General features: G+C 35.1%; 1 protein-coding gene across 1 annotated transcript, besides 4 other annotated features; it reads right to left on the reverse strand.

Moving 5' to 3' along the window:
* Window positions 1-50: 50 nt before the first annotated feature.
* Actbeta (Activin-beta) lies at window positions 51-7516 on the reverse strand. Its single transcript, NM_143685.3, has 6 exons — window positions 7334-7516; window positions 4847-5993; window positions 2977-3927; window positions 1293-1549; window positions 606-1239; window positions 51-549 (listed from the first exon to the last, which is right to left on the reverse strand). The coding sequence occupies exons 2-5, from the start codon at window positions 5844-5846 to the stop codon at window positions 607-609; spliced, it is 2841 nt and encodes a 946-aa protein (NP_651942.2). The 5' UTR covers window positions 5847-5993; window positions 7334-7516; the 3' UTR covers window positions 51-549; window position 606.
* Window positions 2169-2909: a mobile genetic element.
* Window positions 6266-6700: a mobile genetic element.
* Window positions 7517-7895: 379 nt separating the features above from the next.
* Window positions 7896-8470: a mobile genetic element.
* A 1522-nt stretch (window positions 8471-9992) lies between these two features.
* Window positions 9993-10130: a mobile genetic element.
* The last annotated feature ends 1387 nt before the right edge of the window (window positions 10131-11517 follow it).

Genomic DNA, 11517 nt, shown 5'->3' on the forward strand with positions numbered 1-11517 from the left:
CGTTTACATTGCTTACATTGTTTATTAACAAGAAAACATAAATTTATTTTATTTCATATAGTAATCCTTATATTAATACTTTATTAAACTGTAATATGAAATATTTATTACATGTCTGTGATATAAGCTTTTCAAGTTAGTAAAATTAATGTTTTGACAATAAAAAAAGCGCGACGCTTTGCTCATGTTATAGGTTATTAAATCATTTCGTTTTATACTTATGTTAATTTGAACATATTAAATAAAGTAATAATTAAAAATATCGAATTTTATTAGTACAAAGATATTTTAGTGATTTTTGAAATATTCTTAAAATGTACAAATATTTCATTAACGTAATTTAGGCACTTCCTCAATTTGGATTTGTTCGTAAATATACAAATATTGTCACCAGCATAGCTAAGTATAAAATAAAATTGAGTCTACTTTATGTATATATTTATGTACTTTTAACTTAAAAGTAAAAGATTTCGTTAAGAGATTGGCGCTCAGTTAGGACACATATATTTTTATTTCTATCGGACGGAAAATATAAAATTGTAAGGCAAGCTGTAAAAGTAATTTTGTTATAGAATTAGGTAAAATAAGATTGTGTTATTACTTACGCTAAGGGCAACCACACTCATCAACAACCATTTTTGGCAAGTCTCGTTTAATAATACCATCATCACCATAATATATTAAGGACATACTAGAGAATTTTATTGGGGCGCAACACGGTCGCATTCCATTCATAAGTCCCATTTTCCGATACTCCTCTATAAAATGAGCATGAAATGTTTGGAAAGTGTCTGGCGTCCTAAAAGAGCCCGTGCAATCGCCTCGGCAATAGTTTGCAAAATATCCTCTGGGTGCAATAATCCAGTCATCCCAACCTAGTGCTTTGAAAGAAACATAAAAAGATTCTTTACAGCACTGTCCATTTAAAGCTCCGCCACAATCTACGGCGCGTCGCCTAACACGCCTTGTTCTGGATGATTCTGTATGAAGTACGAGAAATGGTCGATTGGGATTCGTACTCAAGTAGTCGGATGAGTTTCCTCTCAGTTTCGAAGTTTGAAAGAGGTGCAAAGAGTAACGACCACCGCATCCAGTACAATCAATCAACAAACGCAGTTTTTCGTGACTGGTATGGCCGTACCATTCACGGATTGTATCGGTTAAATCGAATTTTTGCCATCCTAAATTTTTCGGGTCAACTTGAAAAGAAGCTCGGAAGATAATAGCCTTATCTATTCCCTATAAATAAAGAGCTTTAAAAATTAGTTAAAAAACAATATTTTTAATGTTACCTTCTCCGTAATATTGATTGAAGTTGATAACTGAAATACCCATATTTTTATTCTGTGATGTGGTTTATTTGCTCCCCATTTTCGTTTAGTGTTTAGTAAATGTTTTTCTGGCAAACTTTTTGCTTTTTCAATCCAAAGACTATGTGGCTTGTCTATCCTTATATGAATCTGAGCGCTTCGTATGGATAATTTTTGGCTGGGAACACGGCGGTTTTGGGCCGAAAACTCGAGTATTCGATATTGTCGATATTGGGTTCCTTAAAATAAAATATATTATGCCAATGAATAAGAAGACTACACACAGTCATATGAGCGAATTACAAAAAAATATATTGCATTGTTTTTTTTCTTCAAAAACAGATATATTGTAAAGTTTACAATTTTTGTACAGTTAACTAAAAATCAAAGCTTTGTATATAAAATGTACTCTTAAGCGTTTTGTAGGCGTTAGAGATGGCGGATATTGGTAGACATTAAAAAAACCTCAACTACTTCAACTTTAATATAACGTATTTAAATATATTCGTTTTTGTCCATATCGATCGTATCGATGTCAGGGCCTGTAAAATCTAGAAAGTTCAGATAAAAAATTAAAAATTTCAGAGAAGAAGCACTCTCACAAGCTACCACGCTTACACTTTTAAGAAAGCGTTTTTATTTTTAGTCATTATATAATTTGTTTTGCCAATTTCTATCGGTATGCCATACATACCGCCACAAGCCGGTTTCTACTGATTTGCCTAATGTTTTTTGGGCACGATCACTCTTTCTTATTTTTATTACTGTATATTACTATTACTATATATTAATATATATTATAATATAATAATATATAATAGTAACTATAGTATATAGTATAGTATAGTATAGTAAAGTATGTTAAAGGCAGGAAGAATCGTTTCCGACTATATATAGTATATATATTCTTGATCAGGATCAATAGCCGAATCAATCTAGCCATGTCTGTATGGAACGTCTAGATCTCATGAACTATAAAAGCTAGAAGGTTAGAAGCATACTAGCTAGAAGCATACCGATTGTAGACACCTAAACGCATCGCACGTGTGTTGAGCCAACTCCCACAAACCTCCGAAAACTTTTGAAAAAGTTTTGATATTTTCTCATATTTTTAGTCTGTAGTCTTGTACATTTTTTTTTATCGATTTGTCAACAAACTTTTTGCCACGCCCACTCTAACGACCCAAAAAATGCCGCCGACAATTTTTTTTTTTTGACAAATTTGTGGATATTTTTTCATAATTTTATTAGTCTTTTAAAATTTTATGGATTTGCCAAAAAACTGCCACGCCCACACTTTAGAAAATTTTTTTTAGATTTTTCTTTGTTTTATTGTTTGTCTTGCTAATTTCCACCGGTATACCAAAACACTGTGATCACGCACATCCTTTCACCAACAAAACGCCCAAGAGGCTCACTCCCTCACTATTAAAGAATTATACAATTTTTTTCTCATTTTATTTCCCCGTAATATCCAACGATATCCCAGCAAAATTATGAAATTTCGCGTTTGCGTACCCACTAGTTATAACGGGTATAAAATAAAATTTATATTTACTTATTTATAGTAACAGGTATCTGATAGTCGGCGAACTCGACGTCTCTTATTTTTTAATTTGCCCTCGACGATAGCGTTTAATCCTGTGTTGAATAAAAATCTACTCACCCTCTTCAGCAAATGTAATTATTTCCTGCGTATTTCCAAAGAAGTCTTCATGATCAATATTTTCATGATCATCAGCAAAAGATTCGTGATGTCCTTTCTGATTTTCATATTCTATGTTGTGGATCGCTGGCTGATATCCAATGCTAGAGCGACCTTCATGGTACCGGTTTTTATCATGAGTCTGAACACTGTAATCGTTAAAATATTCATAATCATTGTGGCTCATCTCACCATTTTTGCCAGTATGGGTTTTATTATCAATACTATGATTTATATCTATAGGATATGTAGATTTTTTTAAGGCATTCTCATTCATTTGTGTGCCGTTGATGCCATTAACTTTTCTGACCGCTCCGCTTTTAAGCTCCTTAGGACTACTGTTATGGTGGCTCTTTAGTTCTATAGGCATAGATGCAATTTGAGAGTTTATTTTTAATTGACGGTTTTCTGTCCATCCGTTTAAGAATGAGTTTTTTTTATCGATTCGTTCTAAAGAACGATTTCTCAATACTTTCCCATATACATTATTTTTACTTATATTGAAAGTGAAATCGAACGGGGATCGATATTTATGATGACTGGGATCCCGTTCGCTTCTCTGATCGGTCCTTCCACCTCGGCCATTAAACAAATGTGATCCGGGCGAGGCAAACGCCCTCAGCTTGATAGTCTTCTGATCTAAATTCTTACCACTGCTCCCAAATGCATTGTTTGGTATCATTCGTCCACCATCGACTCGATATATTGTTTCCCAAATAAATTGCTTTGGTAAAGGATGAGATACATTAGGCTTGTGGCTAAGACCAAGCTTTGTCAAAATTTGCCGTTTTATTGACTCCAAACGAACTTCATCGCTGGGTGCAATGTTGTTATGGGGTTGATTAGTTTTTTTGTTGAAATTATTGTTGGAATGGTATTTGTTGTAGATGTTGTAGTCTGTGTGTGGATTATCTGTGTGAATGTGATAATTGTAAAGTGTTATGTAAAATTCATTATATAAATTTTTGTTGTTGTATGGAGTGTTTTTATGTTTTTAGTAAAGTTTCATTACCCGATATCACACAAGTTTTATCGTTTTTTAAAAATATTTTTTTGTCTTGCTAGCATTATTATTTTAAGATTTGGATTTATTTTTATGGTTCACAAAAATCTCGAAAAGAAATAAAATCAATAATCAAATCTATTTATAGTTTCTGAAATCCAGCGCCTATGACCTCTACTGTTTTTTTTTGCAATACCGAGTTTGACTAGTATTGTACATATTTACGTCACTGGAGCGACATTTCCTTCGTTTTTACGTTAAGAACAATATATAATTTTTTTATTTTATGACAATAAAATTAGACGAGACAGGAATACCTTTCAAGACTCGTAATGTTTTAATTCAAAAATATGTACGAAATTAATCGTGTAGCAAGCAAATTTTTCCAATCCTTAAGATAAACAAATTGCAATATTAAGATAAAAACTCACCCAGACTATGAAAATTTGTTCTAGATATTTTGTATTTTTTGTTATTTACCCTTTTAAGGGGGTATGAATATCCCAGGCTTACTGCGGGTGGTCCTTGTATTAAATATTATTTACATTACTAGTGGTACAACATTTGTCAATAGATATTTAATTTAATCATTGAAAATGATTTTATTTTACTTAAAAATAGCACAAAAATCTTACAAATTAAATTTATTTTACAAAAAATTCTGCATTGCAATAGTTTTGGTACAGTACGATAACCGCTTATTTCACAACAACTCACATCTGTTTTATCTTAATAACGCCAAACTCAATGTAGTTTTTTTTAGTCTCAATAAGAATATTAAAAGATTACCCTATATTCAGTATGTAAAAAATTTTTTTGAAAACTGACCTTTATCGGTGTATATGTTGGGCTTTCCGCTTTCATGGCACAAGGTGCAGCCCTTGTGACTCTCCAAATTCGAAGCATAATAATTACTACTGCTGATCCCATTGCAATTTATAAGTTTGACTTCAAACCAGACGAGTCCAATTAGAAGCCAAATAAGATTGGCTCTATTGCGTTTAATCTTTGAACAGTTACGCATTGAACCATGAATCGCTGGCCAAGGTGCTTCAATTTCCCTCAAAGGGGACACCAGTAGGCTTCTCTCTGACTGACTAAATAGTTTACCTCCTTGTACTAAGTCATAATTAGTTCCGTAATTTGTCTCCAAAGACTGGCATTTGGCATCGCTAAAATTAAGTCTTTGCTCAAAGCCGCTCATATTATCTTGCATTAGATGATGAAGTCGCTTAGTATATCTGTGCCTGCGTCGTCTGTGATTGCGTCGGCGTCGCCTCCTTCGCTGTCGTTTACGATTGCGACTTTTACAAAGCACTCTACATAAATTGTTGGACTTTACCTGTTGGTCGTTATTTATGTCATACGATGTATACCCATAAAGCAACTTTAGCTTCGTCTCCGAAGTGCTACTGGGAGTTTCATTAGGTGTGGTAGGAACCGAGACGTGCACTGTCCTACTGCTGGCTTGGCTTCTATCTGCAACTCCAGACTGGCCAGGCACGGAAAATATGTCTAGGAGTATGCAGCTTGTCAGGAGTGTCGCTACCGCAGTAACCCACCGAGCCAGCACTAAAATAACCGCCACAAACCTTGATACTCTAAGGACTTCGAGGTCAGCAACTTTTTTACGCATTGCAGCGGGTTGTGGAAATGACTTCCGGGAGCCAAGGCTGTTGCAGCAGTTTAAGTTAAAGCAGCAACAGCACTTTACAACCACAACGCAGCATCCTTGGCGACAGCAGATGCATTGACAATTAAAGAAACACCTGCTGCCTTTGAATGGCGCCCCCGATTGCGAATGATTAGAATCGAAGGCAAATCGCATCTTTGATATATGGCAAGCGTGTAGTACAGGCACTGTCCCTTAGAAACGTGGTACAAGTATTGTCAATTTTATTTTTCTGGTAAATATTTTTTTAATCATTGCAAATCTTTTTCCTTTCCTTTCCTTTCTGTCGTTCATTTCGTCTGCCTGTTCAAAATACAAATTTTCGATTAGATAAGTGGTAAGCTAACTGGAAATTAATATGGACACTAAACAAGAGAGGAGGCTACAAATTGGCAAATAAATTAAAAACACCGGAGAAAGCTATAGTCGACTTCCCCGATGCGAAGTTTCATAATTTTTCAGGGATATTTATAAATATTGTGCAAAAAGATACGAAAAAGTTTTAAATTTGTTTGAAAATGTGGGCGTGACCGTTTCGCTCGTTTTGTGGCCAAAGTGTTTTTTATATACAAAAATTGGTTCCAACAAGGCGGTGCAACAGCACATACTTCAAGAGCATCGATGGCTGTTTTGAGGGAACACTTTCCAGAGCGCCTTATCTCAATTAGAGGCGATTTGGAATGGCCGGCACGATCTGTCCCCTTGTGATTTTTTTCTATTGGGTTTTTTGAAGTCCCGTGTTTATGTGAACCGTCCAAGAGCCCTACAAGATTTGAAAACCAACATCCAAGAAGAAATTGCCATCATAACACCTGCCATGCTAACAAGACTCACGACAAACGCCAGAAATCGGTTTACGCAATGTATGGAGAATGGGGGACGTCACCTATCAGATTTCATCTTCAAAAAATATGACATGTACGTACAATATAAAAAAAAATAAATTTTTTCCGATGCCTACAATAGTTTTCATTGAGTTCTGAAAAAGGAAATTATGCTGCCGCACCCTGTATATACTTTGTATGCTCGGCAATGCTCCCTTCTACATGGTACTTACTTTTTAACGTATATAGTATACCCTTTGATTCTACGAGTAAGGGAATATATATACGGGTATACAAATCTTAAATGATATATTCTCCGAATACTTGTTTACTTGATAATTAACCAGTAATTGAACCAGTTTGCGTTGAAACGGACGGACGGTTACGGCTCTTACTGCTAGCCATACAGATGAACATATATTCTTCGTGTGGTCGTAATTGTCTCCTTTACTGCGTTGCAAGAAACTGACTTAAATCAATATACACTTTGAAAGGGTACAACACATTAAAATTAGTCTAAACCTGACGCCGAGCTTCGGATGGCACAGTTATTATTACGCCAGAAATACTTCATACCATGCACCAACAGAAGCGGACAGACAGACTCATCCGTCCCTTCTGAAGAACTCAAGGCGACACACAGACTGTGTCCAGATGAAAAGACCTACGCCTGAATGGTGGTTACTTAGAAGCCTAGCAGCGGAAAGGGATGAAGAGGAATTAAAAGCATGCGTTCAACAAAAAAATTTGTACATATGTAAGAAGGAAGGTGGTTATGTGTATAGGCTTATGATCAGTGTATGTAACAATATGTATCACCTTTTTCTTTTTAGAAACAATAAATTTTCAACTAAGTAAATATATTTCTTCACGAGAAATATTAGGGACACTATCACATTTTCACGATTTATAAATGTATTATGCTTTTCCTTTTAGCACGGAAACAATATTTTGTATCTCCGTTGGTTGCTAAATGACATTGCATACTTTGTGAAACTAAGATGACACTTTAAGCTTTTCAAAAGCTTTCTTGAAAATAACAATATTTCAGCGTTGCCATATTTGCACCAGAAATATCTGTTGCCATTCAAATTAGAAAGAATATCGATGCTATCGATATATGCTTCCTTTCACGATTAAAAAGTCGGCAGATTCAAATGGATGAATTTCAATAACCTAAATCATTTTTAAATCGTAATCGTAACTAATAAATAAAAATGTTGTTAAGCGTAGATGGAATCGTTTACCCAAAATTCCAAATTAGCAGTCGATCTTGTGTCGATCTATGTGCGCCTAAACATTAACAGATTTATCTGTAAAACTTTACGTCCAATTCAGTTAGATTCAAATCAAGATATAAATATTAATATTATATTCATTTGCTAGTACGAATGCGAACGCAAAATTTCATCATTTTTCTGGGATATCGATATTAGGGGGAAATAAAATGGGAAAAAATTGTTATACCTGTTATTCGTGGTTTGCGGGCTTTATATTGGGCGTTTTTTGGCAAATCGATAGAAATTTACAAGACTAATAAAATTATGAAAAATATCCAATACATTTTCATAAACGTGGGAGTAGCAGTTTTGGTCGATTTTAGCGCTTTGAGTGGTCGTGGCAAAAATGTTTTTTGCAGATCGATAGAAATTTACAAGATTATTAGTCTTGTATGAAAAAGTATGTATGAGAAAATATAAAAACATTTTTCAAAAGTGTGGACGTGGCAGTTTTGTGCAGTTTGTGGGCGTTAGATGAAATTATGAAAAACTATCCACAAATTGTTCAAAAATGTGGGCGTGCCAGTTTTGTGCGCTTTGTGGGCGTTAGAGTGGTCGTGTCAACATCTGTCAACAAACTTGCGCTGCGTCTATGTCGCTTGAATCTGTATGCTGATCTCAAGCTTTTACGTTTACGTACAGTACATGAGATTTCGAGTTCATTCGGAAAGACGGACGGTCGAACAGACGGTCGGACAGACGGTCGGACGGACACACGGATACACGGACATACGGACAAGGCCAGATCGATTCGGCTATTGATCCTGATCACACTTTATATGGTTGGAAACGCTTCCTTCTGGTTGTTACATACTTTCCAAATGTGAAATTCGAGTAAGTATTCTATTATTTTGCTGATTTTAGTTATGCAAATCGATATAAGGAAAAGCCCAGCAGATAATATTTCTTTATCCTTTACTTGTTAACAAAAAAAGGGTAAACCGTACTCTCTGAAGAATATTTAACAGAAAGAACAAAGAGGATGTATACGTAACTTCACCGGAATACCTACAATTATTGGCTACATTTACTTTTTACTTCCTTCGAAACGATTGCATCAAACTAGAAATAGAATACGAATATTTTGTTGTTGGTTGTTTTCATCATATACATACATGTACATAGACATAACAAATAAATAATTTACGTTTTGATACAAGCAAAAGCCTCGTAGGAGTTACTAGAATCTGGACGGATAACTTCAATTTTTTGATATCTATAGTTTTATAGGTTTTGACTTTTATAAAGATGGACCGACGGACAAGGGGACTGACTGGCATGTATCGGTCGTCTACGTTAGTGGCACGGGTTAAAAAACTTTATCCAAGACATTGTTTTAATTGGAAGAGTATATAAACCTTAGTTTGCCGATATCATGTTATTCTGGTTTTATGTGCTATCGACTTGTTAAAGCCCCTTCTGTCTGTATGTATTAACTTTCGGCTCCCGAAAATCTCCGGAAATAACTATATGTATTATTCCGGGAAAGAGTATACCAACAAAGTAAGTAGTATAAATAAATAGTACATAACATAATATATACAGCAGTAGCATTTCCAGTACCTAGCAGCCAAAAACAACCAAAAGAAACGGCGGAAAAGCTGTCTCGGTTGGCTTGCAGACCGTGAAAAGCCACGAGCCACGATTGAAATACCGAATTTCATACCAAAACATATGAATACCGATTGTTTATATCAAAAGCTACCAGGCGAATTCTACAAAAATATTTATATACTTACATATACACACATACACACATATGAACACAAATAGTTACCCACCGTTTAGCATGCGGAATAACCAAAGAAAAGCCTTCTAAATGAAAAGCTACTAAAAAAAATTTTCGAATATTTTTTTAGAGCTTATATTGGTCAGAATTCTTCATATAAATACATACATATATAATAACATAATAATAATATTTAAGATCATTGAACTTTTGCTAGTGACTTAACACCAGTTTTGGTACTAATGCACGAATTAACCACGTAAGGAGTATATATAAGCAGAAAGGAAAATTAACAGAGGCGCGATCGAAGGGTAGGTTTTTTCCGGTTCGGTCTAACAGGTGTTTCACAAATAAAGCGCGGGCAACCGTCCAAGACATTTCCTTCGATCGCAAAAGAATTCAAGGGATGACGGTAAATGAACACCTGAATATTCTGTTGTGTACACTACATAATTCTGTAACATATTATTATACCCGTTACTCGTAGAATAAAAGATAGATTCGTTGATAAGTATGTAACAGTTAGAAGAAAGCGTTTTCGACCATGTAAAGTATATATATCTTGATCAGGATCAATAGCCGAGTCGATCTGACCCTGTCCGCTTGTTGCTTCCAGAGACAAAGACGCACGGCAACGTCACTCTTTGATTTTTCAATATATTTAACAATATTTTGACATAAATGATAAAAGTTAAATCTTATTCTGATGTCTTTTCAGTCCCCTTTAAAGAGGACAAGTGGCTAGTAATATTGACTAAGTATGTTTATAAACTAATAGATTTCATAAATGAAAAAAAACTTTGTATTTGTATTTGTTTTTTTTATACGATAGTAACACCAGTCAGCTCTAAATTTTGAAACGGTTGAGTAATCTCTCTTCTCCCTTTCGTGTAGTTTGCAACGGTAGTCGAAGATTGCTTGGCACGCGCCGTCTTCTCTTTAATAGTTTGAGTACCAGCAGCCTGCTTTAGATCGTCGTTCAGGGATGCCAATTTAACTTTTTCTTGGTTTCACTACTCTGACGAAAATGTGGATTATTTTTGTATGCATGGAAGCATAGAAACAATATATGTATGTGTATATCATAAGGTAGTGCCGACTGTACTCCTAGTACACCTATGTATATTAAACGATTTATTTACAAACGTATATTACACATTTTCAAATATGTATGTATAAATATTTGTTCGCTTGTCAACCTGTAGAATGCAGGTCACTCAATGTAACAATACGCGATCCAGACGGTTAAAAGGGGGTTGATTACTTATGTATATAAACTGACTTAGCTTCCGTTCAACAAAATGTAGTTACTTCAAATTTAATACATAGTCTTGCGTTCACTTTTCGAGAGCCTGTTGTTAAATGCCAAAAGATAACACCTTTATATGTATCTAATAATAGGAATATTAAACCGGAACCAATAAATATAGGCCTTTAGTGGAAAACAATTAGACAAATATGGGTCAGCTGGACCTTAGGAAACTTTAAGCAGTCAGGACTGTAGGGTTATGAGATTGAGGTTTGACAGATATAAAAAAGAACGATCATAATCAGGGATATACCAAACGCTTCGAAGCGCTTTCTTCTTCCTTACAACGAATTTAGAATACCCATTTCCTATACGAGTAACGGGTATAAGCACTCCAACACTCTGATCATTAAGACCAAACAGGGGAAAACAAGAATACCATCTCATCCCTTCTCATTCAGTGACTTTAACTAATTTGTTCTCTTTCCTTTTCTCTATCACTCGTTCTGTTTGAAGCGGCGATCGTATTTCAAACCCAGCTTTTGCATCCGAACAACACGCTATGTCTCCCGATTAGTCGACCGCCAGTTGAGTGCGAATGTAGCCGACCAACCGTAAAGCCGCCTTGGGCCAAGTTTTGAGAGCGACTCAAACATATAAGCCATCATAAACACACTCAAAAAAGTGGTCGGCTGAGTTTGAGCGATGTAAACTGCTTCCGTCGTCCATTGCCATTCAACAATTT

Source organism: Drosophila melanogaster, chromosome 4, assembly GCF_000001215.4.
Source record: "Drosophila melanogaster chromosome 4".
NCBI lineage: Eukaryota > Metazoa > Arthropoda > Insecta > Diptera > Drosophilidae > Drosophila > Drosophila melanogaster.

Bases quoted from the DNA above. Each gene is read 5' to 3' on its own strand.
- Actbeta (NM_143685.3), bottom strand. From the start codon at position 5,846: ATGCGATTTGCCTTCGATTCTAATCATTCGCAATCGGGGGCGCCATTC. The intron at 1,550-2,976 runs GTGAGTAGATTT...TTTTATTTTAAG, and splicing joins AATTACATTTGCTGAAGAGG to GAACCCAATATCGACAATAT. The intron at 1,240-1,292 runs GTAACATTAAAA...CTTTATTTATAG, and splicing joins CAATCAATATTACGGAGAAG to GGAATAGATAAGGCTATTAT.